We start from the raw sequence: 16,920 nt of genomic DNA on the forward strand, positions 1-16,920 counted from the left end.
TGGGGCGGGGGGTGGCCGTGAGACATGGCCCTTGCGGGGAAGTTTTTGGAGAAATCCCGGAGCATCGGTGTGTTGGGTGTTCATCCCTGTCCTGTAGGTAGGAGAAGTGCAAGTTAAAAAAAAAAAATTAAAAAAAAAGGGCTAGTTCTTCAAAATCGGCCACTTGGACGCTCGGCCAGGAGTGCGTTAGTTTCTGAAGATGTCCTGCTTTCAGAGCTCGCGTGTTGGAGGTGCATCGCGGCCGCCTGCTCCAACCCCACGTTGAGGTTGTCAGTGGTGGGGAGTTGTTGCTGATGCTGACGCTGAATTATTCATGTAGGACCTGTAAACATCCCCAGCTTCTGTCATCTCTGGGCTGCTGGAGGGCACAATGGAAGTGGCTTTTTCTAGAATTATTCTGACTTGATGGTAAAGAACTTTGTACGTACTGATTTTTCTGTACTTAAAAAAACCTGTGGGTATCAAGTCGGTTGCAGTTAGGCAAGATTCTAGATGGACGCATGTGCTGTTAGTGTTACACAGGCTTAAGTAAGTAAGTAGGTAGTCTGAACAATCTATTGTTGTCCAAAACCCGTTTCTTCTTGTTTCACAGATACGGCCTTAACAAGCATGTTACCTTTTCATGACTGTAAATATTGGTATAACCTAATAAAAAAAAAAAAAGGACAACTTATTACAACGAGAAGGGGATGTCTAGTTCTGAAGATTTGGTTTTGTGGCAGCATTCTTGTATTATGCAGTATTTTTAGGTATAGCACTATGGTTATGAACTCCTAGAGCTCGGGTAGGGATTTTTGTCCTACGCAGTATGATTTGAGGGGAAAAAAAACAGTGCTATTTTAAAAAACTTTACCGCTGTGGTAAGTAGGATGGCCATGGGCACAGCGTAAGCACCCGAATAAGTGTACACATAGCATTGTGTCACTGCACATGAGGACCGTGCAGATCTGTGGCAATTTTGCACTGGAATTTTATTCTGCAGATTGTTGTTATTCCTGATTAACTAAACAACCTTGACATTTGGAAAGGAAGTATGTAACATTTGAAGTGGATTTCTAGTTAGCTGAAATCTAGTGTCTTGTGTTGGGGAGGGATGAAAGACCTTCGCGCTTATCCCAAGGATTCAAAAGTTCAGAGGAAACAAGCCAACTACAGTGACCCTTTTTGCGAAAGCATGGTTAATTTTTTCTTGACATCGCTTTTCTATGCGATATAATATAGCCTGCTAAGGAAAAAAAGTTCTGTTGTGCTTTATGTGCAGTATAACTTGCCTATTTGAAATGTACTGTTTGATATTGGTCACTAAAATACCTAAACTTGTTACTGAAACATAGGAAGGAGCAGCATTTTGGAATCTTCTTCCTACGAGTTATAATGCGCATTTTTTTAACATGTGGAGAGGATATTACAAGTGTTTGCTTCCACAAGTGTTACTTCTCTCTAGCTTGTTAGTTATTGTACGAATCAATTAAAATTAACTCTCCAGATTGAAGTTACATGCACAAAATCGGAGTATATTAACTTTTCTACATTGTGCTGCTGATGATTTATTTTAAATACACTTTATCTCCTACAGCCACTCATTTTAGTTGCTCTTTCTGGGCATATGTGTTTTTCATTGTGATCTAAAGGGATCTAGAAAACTCTCAAAAACTGTGGTAAAAGTAGGGACAGACTCTAAAGCTTCCTTTCGATTTTCCCCCTCTAGTCCCCTTCCACAGTTCTTGTGGTTCTCTATCTGCATCTTCTAAGTTATTTCATTTTTCAGTTGCAGCATGAGTGAGAGATGCTCACAGGGAAGGGAACCTGACTCTGCTTCAACTACTGTTAAATGCATAAGAGTAACTGGAAAAGTCTTCTGTAGTAGAGAGAAAGATTTTCTTTTTTTTCTGTATTATGTTCTTAATACTTGCATTTAACTTTTTCAAAGCTGTCAGACAAAGTTTTGGTGAAGTGTTTTATTCCTCTTCTTTTACGCTTGCCTAGAAAATGGTTTTAATGAAGGTTTTCTTGCATGATCAAAAATATTATTCAGAGTTCTAATGTGCGTAGCTACTTAAATTTAAGATTTTAACAATTGTTTAAGCTGGAAGGGATCTATGCCTCGTGCAGGTGCACTGCAACACAGTACAATCTTGAGAACAGACTAGTAACCAGACAGTGGTTTCATAATGCAAACAAACGTTTCCTGGATGCCAGTCTTGAACTCTTCAAGTCATTTGTGTTCTTTAGTCAAATCTGAATCAGTGTTTCAGATGACAAGCTGTTAACTGAATGTGTTACCTTGTCTCTCTATTGTAAATATTCCAGATAAAAATTCTGACCTATGCAGGACTGCCGTCTGTAAATATTTACTTTGTGCTATTTCTAAATTATGCAAATAGCCAGGAATGTGCTGAATATATCTTCCATTTTAGTTTCTCTCTCCTTCAATGATTTTCCATCTAGTAATCATGTTTTGTGATGTTCCTTTCCTCTTCCGTGCTAGTTCAGTGTTTATCCACCATCTGTTAAATGACTACCACAGTCTGGGCCTGCTGGGGCTTAAGTTTTGTGAGTTGGTGTGCATACGGAAAGCTCAATCTTACCTTGGATCTATGTTTCCTCCCAGTATCCTAAGAGAGATTTCTATGTCCTTGGATGGCTTCATGTCTAAACCACTCATGTAATGTTGCCACTCCCAGGCTGATTTGATATGCATTTTTTTTCTTGAGGCTTAAGGAGGATGTTGGTCTATGTGGTTTTGAAGTCAGTGACTTCACCTGCTTATGATTACGAAGGGTACTGCAAAATTAAGACACTGTATTGATACAAAGATGCATCAGCCACCTCTGAAAAATCCTATTGTTCATAACTCTCAGCAGTAAAAAAATTCAGAAATGAAATTTTTATGCAGACAGAGTACCTGGACAAACTGTTGACCAGGTCTTAAAAATTCTGTCCATGTTGAGTGACTGGTCTTGGGTAAAACTAAAGATGAAAATACATTCACAAAGATGGCGAGGGAAAGAACGCCTATAAATGAAAAAGGATGAGGTAAAGTATAAAATATACTTAAACTAGTATGCTGTCTCTTTTAATAGCTCCTCTCGTGCCATACATTCAGTTGTGCCTTATGCTGTGCTGCAGGGAAAGTGCATTTGGTTAATTCTCTTTGTAGTCTTCATGAAGTCAGAGGCACACTTGTCCCGTCGAGAGTTGAAAACAGCCCCGGTAGCGTTCCCTGGCTGCGGGGCACAGGCCACGCTCTCCACGTGAAACGTCTGCTGGGTTGTTACTGGTGGGGTCCTGGGCAGGACCTGGGGCTGCTTTGGAAAGCGGATGCTCTCCTCAATGGATTAAAATACATTCATGTTTCAAGGAAGATGTCTAACAAACGTGAATATAAGTCAGCTAGGAAACCTACTGATTCCTGTCCTGTTTGTCAATGTTAGAAAGTTAAGCCCATGTAAGTTCATTACAACTTAGTGCTGTTCAGCAAACTAGATAGATATATTATTGCAGTTCAGCTGTACTCTTCACCTCATTAATAGTAGTTGGGGGCGGGGAGGGGGAAGAAGAAGAATTAGTTTAAATCAAAAAAAATTTGTATATACTTGGTTATCCACTGTAGAGTTTTGTTTCAGGTTCATATTCTTCAACTCTTGTTCCTGTTTTTATGCTACCCGAAATGCTGTACTGACAGAGAAGGGGTGTCTGAAAGGTGGGAATTCTCCCATATAATCAGTGTAATTTCATGGTTTAGCTTTCTTGGAATGTTATTCCCAAAACCTTTCTTAATAAATATGGTCACTTACCTGTTCCATTATAGCCATTATTTCTATAGGTGCTGATGTTTCACTATGGTCTCAAGGATCAGACTTACGCATACGTAGAACCTTGAAGTTCTGGTTGTTTTTTTTTCACAGATATAAAGATTTACTTATACCATTCGTAGTTCAGGATGTTTTCCATTCTTCGCCTTTTTCTGTGACCTAGAGGCTTTGTGTGAGTCTCAACTGGAGTTACATTTTTATATATTGTTGCATTCCCTGCGAAGTAGAACATCTCAAACTTAATCATAAATGTAGTAACAATAAACTTTGTTTCCAGAAGGTCTTGGTGCATTTCCTCTGGACTATCTGAATAGACCTAGACATTGCTCTTGTGTGCAGTAAAAAAAATCTCTTATTTTAACCATATTGTATTTTTAGCTAGAACCTAGACTTGATTTTATCCAAACCCAGTCAACCAAGGAGAGTGATGAGGCTGATACATAGTTTGTCCTGAACCCCTCTTTACAGTATGTGGTTTCTCTTAGAATACATTGTAGTTTGTGGAGCTATGGGTTTAGTCAGTGTGATTAGTCAAGTTATATTTCCTTTGCCAAACCAAAGCTGCTTTAAAAAGCTGCCGCTACAGATATGCTTTTGATAATGAATGAACTACAGGGAGAGGCTGGAAATGTAAAACTGGGACCACGTAATTTCTGGCATGTTAAATGATGTCAAAAGCAGTTTCACCTGCAGATGGATTAACAGTGGAGGAATAAATTCACGTACAGTAGCTGTTTTTAAAGTGCCTATGCTTTCAGTCCAAGATGGAGAAGCAAAAATTGCTGTTTTGAAAGAATATTTTATGCATAGTGTATGATATATGTGAAGTTTGAGATCATGATGGTTATTTCTAAATCTTAGGTGAAATGGGAGGAAATAGGTGAATTCGAGTAAACCTCAGTGAGTTGTTGGGCACTGACTCATGAGTGAGGATGACTTGCCGAGGAAGGTCGTCGTAGTTCTTGTTACCGCTGTTTGCATAGCATCTCTTGAACCTCTTGCACGCTACAAACTAGTACATTGGAGGATGCTTGGGTTGGTTTCTGTTTCACCTTATAGTTTTGTGGGTGAAGTTTGAATACTTCAGTTGATGTTTCATAACAGGTTGAATTACCCCTGTGGCAGGGATGGGGTCCTTCAAAAGGGGTAAGGTGGATGTCTGGGGTTTGGGAACTGCTGCAGTTATCTCGGGGAAAAAGGCTGTTTCCCCTTGTGAATGAGAGACCTTATCTGCGCACTGTTTGGACTTTGTAGGGTTTGCTTTGGACATTCAATTCTGTAGCTTTGGTTTCTGGTCTTTGGCTTATGAAAATTTTCTGTGGTGTACGTTAACTGCATGCTATTTGCTATATTGGGACAACTAGGAACGAGAATCTGCTGTTGCTAGGAAAACCAAAATATGGTTTAGATGTCTTTAGAATACAAACTGTCTACTTTTCTATGATATACTTTTAAAACCAAAAAAACCTTTCTAAGGTTTGTACCCTTCTTTGGTTTAAATCATTGCTCAGCGGTTTTAGTCAAGGAAATGTCTACATTCTTCTTTTCCATTTCTGAATGGAGGACTTCCTCCTACCTCTTCTGGACAATTCTGGTGTGACTGTGACCCTCCTTGGCAGAAGAGAGCTGGATAGGCTCTTTCACAATTAGTAGGTGCTATTCGTCGATAAAACTCAGAAGAGGAGGTTTCCTCCCTCAGGGATTCTCTGTTACCCCGGTGTGTTAGTGTGTTAACTGGTGAGTAGATGCTGAAAATATGTACTTTTATTTGAAATGTATGCACTCAGCACCCCTTTTTTTTGTGAGGCAAGTGGGTAGTTGATTAGAAACTTCCCAAGATGTTAACACAGTCTTAGTTTTAGCTGTTATGATCCCCTGTATAATACAGCAAAGTTGTGTATAGCCTGGATCTTGATATCATGCATTAGCAACTTTTCTTTAAGCTCATAAATTACAGGAGAGATTAAAATAGAATTTCCTGGAGAAGAGTATCTTGTCAGCTGAATTTGATCGAGCCCATTTTGGTAGAGCACAAATTCTATTTGTATGTGTAGTTACCTAGCAGGAGAGAGAAACGGTTATTTAAAGATGAAGTATAACAATGTAATCCTGAGATTTGGCAACATTTTGGTTGTAAATTGCATATGCAAGTATGCAACCATTATTAACCTTTTGGAATGGCAACAAAAATAATTTTTAAGTACTCTTCTAATACTTATTTAATGTTTAATGTTCCAAAAGCTATTACTTAAATACTTTAAGGAGTTGATAGTCTCATAATGGAAAATCTTTTTCTATTAGAATTTGAAATATAAAATCCTATTTTAATTTTTTAGCTATCTTGATGCAAATGGAAAAGTCATGCTAGTATAGAGTAAATGTGACATCTTGAATTGACTGCTGTAATGCTCTTTGACTCCTGTCACTTCTGTAATTGGCTAAATTAAAGTATACCATGCTTCCATGTCATGTAGAATGTGAGTCAGGCGCTGTATAGCATAATTGTGAGTTAATGCTTTGGACGTTCAGAAATGAGACCGTATTGTACGCTAGTGGAAATTTCAGGGTGTGAGAAGGGTCAAATTCAGATGTTTGGGCTTTTCTTAGCGTCTTTTTTCAAATACCCCCATTGCTGTATTTATGGCTTGATTCATATCACGTTAATAATTAATGGGGAAAATGTTATTTAGTGTTGCTAGTAAAACACAGCCTTACAGATGTTGATTTTTTTTTTTACTGTATTTCTAGCAGGGATAGAAAAAACAATTTTTATGTCAATAACCTTGTGAGTAGAGGGAGTGCAACTACGTGAGATTAAAGTTCTCAGGAATTTATGGTATATTTCAAATGTCTGTCACAGAAGAAGAAAAGGCATTTGCACATGCGGAATTGTCATGGAAAATTCAGCAGTTAGTTGTTCTCAGCTTGGAGAAAATATGTTCATTGTTTCTATTCATTCTAATAGCATATGCCCATATGCTTTCACTACAAGCTTCTCTACAAGAGTGTTCTGCAGCATAAGACTGAGTGGAAAAAGATTAAAGAAATTGTGGAAGAGGTCCTGAGCTTTGAGGTTGATGTCTCCGTTCTGCAAAAACGGGAAGCGCGGTGTTATGGAATGTGTTTAAATAGCCGTTACTTAAATTGTCTTTAATTTCAGTGTTGACCTATTAACATTTTTTGCTTGTAGCATGCAAAGAATCTTTCATCTTTTGGGGAGTATGCCCAACAGATTTTCATACTTACAAGCACACCTGTAAGCTTGGATATTGTAGCTGGCATACACTTCCTTCAATTCTTGTTTTAAAGCACAAAATTCTCTTAAATCTGCTTGGGCGTTAACCTTCTGGTAGGTTCTTGAACGAAAACCCTGTATCTTTTAGGATTGTCCTATCTAATGATCCTGTAGCTAATTTTCTCACTTACCATCCCATTCCACAATACTTTGCAGAACTTTGTATAATTAGACTTGAAGGGTTAACATAGATCAGTTTGAACCCAAAATTCTTTATCACTAAATTTTTTCATTGTTGTTTTTCTGAATAACTGTCATATGACTATGCTGATAATTGGACATTACGGCAGTGACTGAAGGGTGAATAACTGCTCTTGAAGTGTCTAGTACTTTTGTAGTTAAGACTTTTAGACTGCTAAGTCAGTCCTAGCTTGTAGCAGTACTCTTAATTTTCTGAGCATTGGAGCTTTAGATGGTAAGTAATACTTAGCCTTTTACTGTGTCTATTAGTTTGAATAAAGTAACTTTTTATATGGAGGTTGGATCCATTAAGCTATTTTTAGAAATCTGTCAGAAATGTACGTTAGTATTTTTTTGTGTGTGGAATATCCCCAAGATGCAAATTTTATGTTTTTGCTTGGGTGTTTGAACAGATTTATGATTATCTGACAAAATAACAATACCACTAGGAAGATTTGTTTTGCAAATCTAGCAATATACTTGAAGGATTTTACTTACATGAATCTCAACTTGCAATTTTGTGTTATTGTATGTGAGTTAGAGCGTTGTGTCTTGAAGGTACAGACACAGGTCTTTAATTCATGAAATCTAGTTACTGTGGTTTAATAGGTTGGTCCTTAAATATGGCCTGCTTTGTTTTGTTTTTTTTCCATGAGATTGTTTCATTACCTTTTATAAAGTGAAATCTCAGGAAGAATTATTCACAAGTATTGTTATCGTGCTTTGGATAAAGGTTTTCTAACCACTGCTGAAACAGTCCCTTCCTCTTCATTTTTCTCACCAGAGTAAACTTTCAATAAATATCCCTGAATTAATTTTGTGGTTCATTGTAGATCCCCTGCATAAGGCAGAGCCTTCCTTGTTCTGCCATAGGTTAGTTACATCAGAGCTCAATTTACTAATGCTGCTGATTTAAAAACAAAATCCCTCAACTCAGTTTAAGCTTTATATGACTGTAATCTAATTTTTTGCACTCTTTATATCACACTTAGTTTGCTCAAAAACAAGATGAGGAAAATTCCCAAAAGGATGTGAAATGTAATTAGCAAATGTTGGTTAAGTACTTCAAGATGGCATGAAAATTACTCTAAATGCAAAAGTGTTAGCTTGTTTCGTATATGTGAAGAAAAACTGAGTCTACCCATGAGACTGGTCTTTAATCCCTGAAGGTGAATGTAAGAGTAGGAGACAGGGTATTCCAGCAAGCAGGGCCGTGGTTCCACAAACAGCGAGTAGGTGCCTCCACTGTCCTTCTGGCCTCTTGACCCCTTCCCTTCTGCTGGCGTAAACATTTGCGTGGCCATGCATTGAACGGTTTTGGGGAACTGACCTGCTAAAAATAGTCACAGATCTTAACCCGCTGTATTTTCCCGAGTGAAGAACAGATTTTCTCAGGCAGCGCTAGCTTTTGGCTGCTTAAAGTGCTGCAAGACTTGAGTCTTATTTCCAATTCAGTCATTGACTATTTCCTGGGTAGTCTTTGATAGATTTCTTAACCTTTCTGTGACTCATTTTCCCATGTATATACTGAAGATAGCACGTACTTCTGCTTCTTTCTGAAGCATTTTGAGATCTGGCGATGAAGAGAGATTGTTCAAATTAGTATTGCCTCATAGAAACCAAATCTGAAATTATGCTATGACTGTTGCCATTATAATACCCAGTTCTAAATGATTTGTAACTTACTCAAAATTCTCTACATATGACAAATGTAAGTGCGAACAGTAGCTTTTGAGGGGAAGACTGAATCAGACCTGTTCAGTAGTTTGAGCTGGCCAAAGAGAAAAATATTGTCATACCTTTAGAAATAAACATTGTTAAATTATTTCCTTGCCTGAGAAGGTCAAATTAACACAGGGCCGAGTATCTCTTCACAGTTCCTGAAACTGTTACTCTCTCGTCACTGCTTTTTCTCAGCTAGGTATCTTCAGACATAACAGTTTCTTCTTTGACTTTTTGCTCCTACTTCTCCTGTAATTTTTTTTTTTTTTTAATATTATCTGTTTGACACTGCTGGGTTTCCCCATCCCTTATGTTTTACCACAGTCTGGGAATGTCAGTGAAGTGGGACATATAGCAGAACAGACTGGGTTCTGAAGTACAAGAAATATTTCTTTCTGCCCCTTCTAATTGTCAGTATTCAGCGAGACAGATAATTTGCCAGCCTGGTTGGCAGTTGTGTGAAAGTATTCATGACCTAACTTTATCTTTGTGAGACATTTAAGGCAGAATTCCAAAGTCTGTAACAGTTCTTATAAATGTTTATATGAGAAACCTCTGAAATTTGCAGAATAACATGGAAAGGTATGAAAATACTTGTCTAAAAAATAGAATCTTGCTGTCGTTGACTGAGCAGAGTTGGAAGTTGATTTCTTCTATCGTACTTTGTCAAGGGTGCTGAAAATGAAGATGAGCAGCTTCTGTTCTGGCAGAGAAGAGGGAACCAGTGGAAGGATTGGAGAGGCAGAGAGAATTAATAGCGAGGAACTTTAAAGGAGGATTCTGACTGGATTTGAGTGGAGCTAGACGAAGTTTGTCGTGACTAAAGGAAGGATACAGCAGTGAGGAAAGCCCGGATGTGATTGTTTACAGTCTACACACACAGTCACAATTTTATGTGAAAAGACTGCCGTATTTAAACGTAATCTGAACGTTTGGAACTTGGAGAGGTTACAGCAGGAAGCTGGCATTGCCCTCACTGACCAAGAAATAGATTGATGAAGAATAATCTGTGTCTGCTGGATATATGTGAGCAGATGCTGAAGAGAGAGGCAGATGCTTTTAGATGAAAGGTCATAAGGTTGCCTGCAGAGAAATAAGAGTTGAAGTCAAGTATTTACATCCACAATTGCAGAATTAAGGTAGTAAGACAGGGAGAGATGAGCAGAATATTGGTGGTAATTCTACAGGCAAATATTGGCAAAACTCCCTCCCCCCCATACGGCAGAGAGTGTAAACAAGCTCATACTGTAGGAGACTGGGAGATAAGATGGGGTCTGCAGGGCATGTAGAGAGGTCAAATTAGGAGAGCATGCAGGCACACGTAAATGTCTAACAAGAAAAGGAGGCTTAGATGGAAGGAATATTGTACTTTGATATCATTTTACGTGTTGTTGTACTACAGTGTTGATTTTGTCTTGAAAGAAATGAGATCCTATGCAGAATCCCCATCCTTTAGTTCCCTCCCTACCTTGTAATTGCCAATATGTAACCATGTTATTTTCCTCTACTGTTACTGCCCTTATCTCTTCCTGCTGTTGTGTCAGTTCCCTCGGGGAGGAAGGAGAATGCACCCCCACCATTGATAACTTCATATTTTCTTTTTTCCCTCTCTTCACTTCCCATCTCTCTTATTGAACACAATTATAACCTCTAATGCTGTTTCTGTTGCCTTCCTCTGTTGGCAGCTTTTCTTTGTTTCACTTTTTTTTTTTATTATTATGGTGCTGCAAACATGATCATACTTGCAGTTCTCAGTAGGAAGGCCGTTAGACTGAATGTTTTCATATGTATTATGTAAAACTTGTAGGTTATGAGACATGGGGTTTGAGTTAACATTGCTGGATGGATGAAGGATGTTCATGCTTGTGCGCCGTGCCGTGCTCCTCCCCCTCATCTTCCCACGTCTAGCACAGAATCTGGAGAGACGGTCAGGACCTCTCATTGCTGTTAGTTGTGAAAGATTCTTATATCAATGAAGACTTCAAGACCAACAGTCCTAACACAAACCCAACAATCTGAACACTAAAGTTCTTGGGAATGGAGAAACAGCCTTTTATAGCATCATACGAAGTGAGTGTGGATTGAACATCAACCTGGGTTAATGATCACCTTGCGGGTTTGACTGAATATTGAGAAAATAAGGAGAAGACGTAGCTTGACAGAGAGAAACTAGAAAGGACCTTGAATAATGCAGTAGTTGGCCTATATTTGTGTGTGATTTTCAAGTGGTTGCTCTCCTGATCCCCTCTGCATCCCCAGGTTCTTCAGATCTACCTGACAGTGGTCAGCATGTCAGGGAAGAGAGTAAGAACAGGATGAGTATTTATTGATACTTTCGCAGAATTTGGTGTATGTTTCTGGCTCCCTATGCCTCAGAATAGGTGTCACAGAACTAGAGAAGGTTTGGAAGTGGTTGACAAGGAACAGCCAAGTAAACTAGGATTCTTCAGCATAGAAAAGATAAAGCTGAAGGGATATGATAGAAGTCCACAGAATCATATGTGCAATGGGGAAAAAAAGAATATGAAATACATGTTTGGTCTGTTGCAATGCGAAAACTAGAGATATCAAAGGAAGGTAGCAGGTCCAGAGCGAACAAAAACTGGTGGTTTCTCATGAGAAATGCCACTAAACTGTAGAATTTCTTGCAACAAACAGTTGTGAACGCTGAGAGTTTATACTAGTTCGGAAAACAGCTGGACAAACCAATGGAAGAGAAAGCCATTAAGAAATCTTAAACAGAAAGGCTCTGACTCAAGGAATCCCTGAGCCACAAGCTGTGTCTCGGGGAGCCACTAGAAGGCTGGAGAGTTTGTTGGGAAAGTACTGGTATGTGCTCCCTAAATGCCTGCTGCTGGCCATCGTCAGTTGCAGTATATTGGGCTAAAGGAGCTTTGATCAGATCCAGTATTACTGTCTTTATTCCTCACTAAAGTTTTGAAGGTGTAAGAGACATACATATATGTAAAATCCAGTTAGTCATCTTCCACATATTTATGAAGACTGCATACGAAGCTGGTGAGGAAGCACAAGTTAGGGCATCAGCAATTCATCAAACCAAGATTTGTACTTTTGTAACCTTAAATTGTTGGAGCAACCTTATACCATGGAGCCAGTTGTTCATTTAATAATAAATGTTCACCAGCCTGTGATGGGAGTAGTTATCACATTAGTAAACGTTTGACTGGGCTGACAGCTATATGCCATGGTTTTACATGGACTTGCATGGAAGTTAAGAGAGAAAAATCAAAGGTTTTTTTGCTGTAGCTTGGACTTAGGAATACGTTTGAGTGTTCAGGTACTATAGCTTGCAGCTAACTAGCACAATGTATGTTAGCTAAAACTGCTTGCTCTGTGACACTGTTTCTTGATTAAATGGAGTAGATATGACTCAGACCTATTAGACCATCACATAGTTGGTAAAGATGTACTCCAATGAATGCAGTATGAATGATGAAGTATAATAAATGTTGTGGTGAAGAATTCTATGTTAGAACTTGTCACTTGGATATGAATTATAGGTACTATAATAGATATATAGGTACTGTAAAGCACACAACTAGTGATCTGTAGTATTGCTTTGAAAGAGAAACTGTATAGTTTTTTCTTTAATTTTTCATATCTGAAAATCAGGTTTAAGAGGTAAATCTAAATTTGTCTCATTATTCTGATAGTCCAACATGTAAAGCTTGCTTTGTTTGATGGAGAGGTGGGGAAAAAACCCCAAACAGAACAGGAATGCTAAAATACGTTGGATAAACTTTAAGATCTGTTTGTATAGCTTGCTGTGTCTGATCCTTTCCTGAGCTGATTTTGTCTATTGACTGTTAATGGAAAATGCAGTTCAGAAGTATAACTTTACATGTGATGTTTGTGAAAGGCTGAAGATTAATGCACTTTGAAATGAAGCCATCTAGGCAGGGATCAACAGTTACTTTATTTGAAGGTCTGATATGTCTGCTAGGCTCTGGACCAGAGGTTGAGAATTTGCCTCAGGTCCAGCAGAATTCTCTACTTAATACAAAGGCTCCAAAGATTACATCTTTTGAGATATTTCTCTCTGATAGCTCGTGTTTAAAAAATATATATGTCCTGCTTTTTTGGTTAGAGCCATAATTTACCTGCTCAAAGCACTGATGGGCGCAGTGTTTAATCAATGTCTTCTGATCTTCAGCAGCTGAAACTATACACAGCTTCATAGATGCTCGGACTTTGTTAGTGAACTTGTCTGGATTTTTTCAGTACTTAAAATCTTCCCCAGATCAGTATGCATTTCAGTGTTTGCTGTTAATCTGTAGTTGGAGAATACAATAGAGGCAAAGTAGTCATCGAATGTCAACTAAGCAGGATTGTTTTAAGGCTTCATAGTATATTCAGTTTCTGGCATCCCATGTGAGACAAACTATGCTGTCAATTGAAATAGTGTGGGGGTTTTTTTTCTTTGTGACTGCCTTTTTTAACTACTTCTGTAAAGCTGCTGTTAGATGGTAATATATTTTAGGTCCTGATTGATACACTGTGGTTTAATGAACTGTAGGTGGCATTGAGTAAAGCAGCCCTAAGACTACCTGAATCTGAAAGTAAGAAACAGTTCGTAGAATCCAAAAACTCTGTAGAAGAAATGAAAGTGAACTTCACGTTGTGCTAAAGAAATTTACTGTAAATAAAGAGTCCATCTATAGACTAGTATAACCTCTTTAACACCTATTTAAAGTGACCTACTTGTCTTTTAAAATCCTCCTAATTGAACTGGTAACTGGTAAAATGATGTATTCTGACAATATAATCCTCAAATCTTTGTATAGACAATGCTGACATGTCTCATTTTGAGCCCATTTAAGACCTGTTAACATGTTTCAGACTAGAGTAACCTATTAAATAAATACATCAGGAAAAAGCTTTTACTGGTAATGGTTGTTTTGCTTAGGTGACTATGGCTGTAATGTATTGTGAGTACATCTGGTACTTCAGTGCTTATCAGTGATCTTTTTTCCTTTAGGCGGTTTCCTAGAAACATGATTGCTTGCTGGTCTTGATCTCACAGCTTTGTGAAGACTTCTTCTCTGATAATGTCAAGTTCAGGCTACCCTCCTAACCAAGGAGCATTCAGCACAGAACAGAGTCGTTATCCTACTCACTCTGTCCAGTACACCTTCCCTAGCACCCGACACCAGCAGGTAAGGAGACATGAGGGTTACAAATCTAGCAAGAGTATAATTCGGGTGTTTGGTTTAAAAAAAAAAAAAAAAAAATCCCATTTGGCACACTAACGTAATACAAGTCGTTCACATTTGAAAACAGTGGAGCTGCAGACCAATATGCCCAGTTAAAACTGACTGGGGAAATCTGTATAGCAATGTTGTTTGTGCCTTTGGAGTTTGGCTCTTGCGTTAAGGCTGATGGGTCTACTTATTCAAGTATATAGTGTCTTTGAATGAGGGTCTGACTATGATGTAACTTCTGGGAAGTATAATCTGTAGCCATGTACTGCTCCTCGGTTCCTTCTGAAGTATTACCTTGAAAGGATATAATTAGCTGTTGAATTATGCTTTCCTGCAATGCTGTAGCTGAAATTATTAAAATCCCTGACTACCATTGGCTGCAATTTTGGCTTTTTAAAGTTTTTGCTTGGTTTTTTTTTTTACCCCTTCTTTCTTTTTACATAGACTAGTATTAAAAAATGCTCTGCAAAACTGTGAAGGTATCCTAAATAAAACACTACAGCTTGTCAGCTTGTCAATATTTCCTATTATTTAACATTTGTAAATCTGCCCAAACTGGCAAAACACTTCTTTAGAAATGACCTGTCTTAAAGACTGTACATTGAGAATCCTGTCTTCGCAAGAGATTGAGTCTTTTTGATTCTTATTTCCTCTACTCTTTTAATGTTGAAAAATCAAATATAAAGAAATGCTCGAAGTGGCAAAGGAAGTGTTTTGTCTGCTGAGGAGAACTGCTGCCAGTGTTGCTTAGGTAAATAGTTGTGGGGTGGTTTGTTTTGTTTTCCCCTCCTTTTTTTTCCTGAAAGCACTGCATTTTGCTTCTTCAAGATTATATACGTATCTGCTTTTTTACTTGTTTTTTGACAGAAAACTGAGTTTTATAATTCTGTATCTCTGTCGCGGAGAAAATTAATTAAACTTCCTGTTTTTATCATTGGTTTCTCGTAGTTTGAATAAATTCACTAGGGTTTGTGTTCATAAACTTTTGTTGTAGTTTTGCTTTAATTTATTAATGTTTAGTCATCATATTAAATTTGGCCAACTAAGTGTGTCTGAGTCCATATGCATTCATAGCAGTAATTTTCCAAGAATATGCAAATAACCTGTCTGCAGTTAGTATTCATTTAATATGAATGCAGTGTTCTGGGTGTAACAAATCCTTTGAGAGACTGGGCTCTTGGGGCATTTGTGGGTGCTAAATTTTTATGGGGCATTAATCTCCTATTAGGCCCAGGAGCGTAAGAAGTGAACCCATAGTCATCTTTCCTTCTTCTGTGTAAGGAGTATTGGGCTAAATTATCTATAAGCTAAATGTAGTTCTTGACAAAATCTGCGTGCAAGGTGGAGAATGTGAATCTGAAATGTAAAAACTTGTATTATGCTCTGAATTTTTTCTGAAGCAGCTGTACTAGTGCTTCGAGCTAGCTGTGTTCTGCTAGCCAGAATTGGGGTAATGGATTTCTAAGAATCTCCTACTTGGTCATTTCTTCCAAGCACTTATTCTGCCATCCTGTGCTCTGTATGGCATGGTAGGCTGTGGAGGACTAGCTGTTGGCTTTAGAACAGCTCAGGTTTACATCATTTTAATGAAATTCTCCTCCTGCTACAGATTCTTTAGATTTTTTTTCTTCTACTTACATGTTTGCAAAAGGAAATTCAAGAATTGCAGCTTTTTGCCTTGCTCCATATTTATTTTTAGATAATTTGTAAAAACTAAATCTTACGGATAATGACCTATTGTGTGTCTTGCAGAGCTTCTCTTCAGTTAATGCCTGCTGCATATAATTTTTAAAAGCAAGTGGTCGAAGACCCCTATATACAAATAAATTGTCTTGTACCTCACTTCGATAATAAATTATATCGGTCAGAAGATGCATCTTTTCTGACTCTTAGTCCTAATTAATGGTGTCTGATATAAAAATGTCTTGAGATGATAACAGAAGGAATTGCCTCGGGGTTGCTGAAATGCATTCTCAGTTTACCACTTTGTAGTTGGATGTGCAAAATTGATTTTAAAGGATATTTTTTTTAAAGGTTATTTTTCTGCTGCTGACTCATATGTGTTTTGTTAGAAGTTGTTAATAAGCTAGGTGGAATTCTTAGCATAAGTATTTAGTCTCTTTAAAGTTCTTTTAAAACTTAGATCTGCCATTTACAAACTTATTTTCTGAGTTGGAATAAGGCTTTGGTGATCTGGTCTTGGTCTGTATTTAATAACTTTGGAAATGCCCATTCCGTGACACCAAATGCTTTTGATCCTGTCTTCTGCACCTTTGTTCTTGTTAACATCAGAGGCGTGTTTCGTTTAGGAATTTGCGGTTCCCGATTATCGTTCGTCTCACCTGGAAGTCAGTCAGGCAACCCAGCTCTTGCAGCAGCAGCAGCAACAGCAGCAGCAACTGCGGCGCAGGCCTTCCTTGCTTTCTGAATTTCACCCAGGCTCTGACAGGTGAGGATGCTGTTTTCGAAGTATGTGAACAGGAATCTTCTATTAGTCTGTGCTTTCTGTAAAGTTAGTTTTAACTTTTGAATATAAAGGTTTTCGAGTTTCACAGTTTTTGCCTAAGTACTTGACTTTATTAATTGGTGCTCCATTGTTGTAACAGTGTCGGTCTCCTGCGTTTGAGTGCTGTAGCTCTTGTGCAATTCCTCAGTCCCTTTGGCTTAACTAATATATTTGTTTCAG

General features: G+C 38.1%; 1 protein-coding gene across 1 annotated transcript in view; it reads left to right on the plus strand.

Annotated features, from left to right (window-relative positions):
• The first annotated feature begins 346 nt into the window (after positions 1–346).
• Positions 347–16,920, plus strand: part of NCOR1 (nuclear receptor corepressor 1) — a 75,599-nt gene continuing 59,025 nt past the window's right edge. Inside the window, exons 1-3 of the mRNA XM_009328641.1 lie at positions 347–420; positions 14,012–14,189; positions 16,544–16,683. Coding sequence (XP_009326916.1) covers positions 14,082–14,189; positions 16,544–16,683 — 248 coding nt within the window. The 5' untranslated portion in view covers positions 347–420; positions 14,012–14,081. The remainder of the gene's footprint in view (positions 421–14,011; positions 14,190–16,543; positions 16,684–16,920) is intronic.

This window comes from Pygoscelis adeliae, unplaced genomic scaffold (genome assembly GCF_000699105.1).
Source record: "Pygoscelis adeliae isolate BGI_AS28 unplaced genomic scaffold, ASM69910v1 Scaffold347, whole genome shotgun sequence".
Lineage (NCBI taxonomy): Eukaryota > Metazoa > Chordata > Aves > Sphenisciformes > Spheniscidae > Pygoscelis > Pygoscelis adeliae.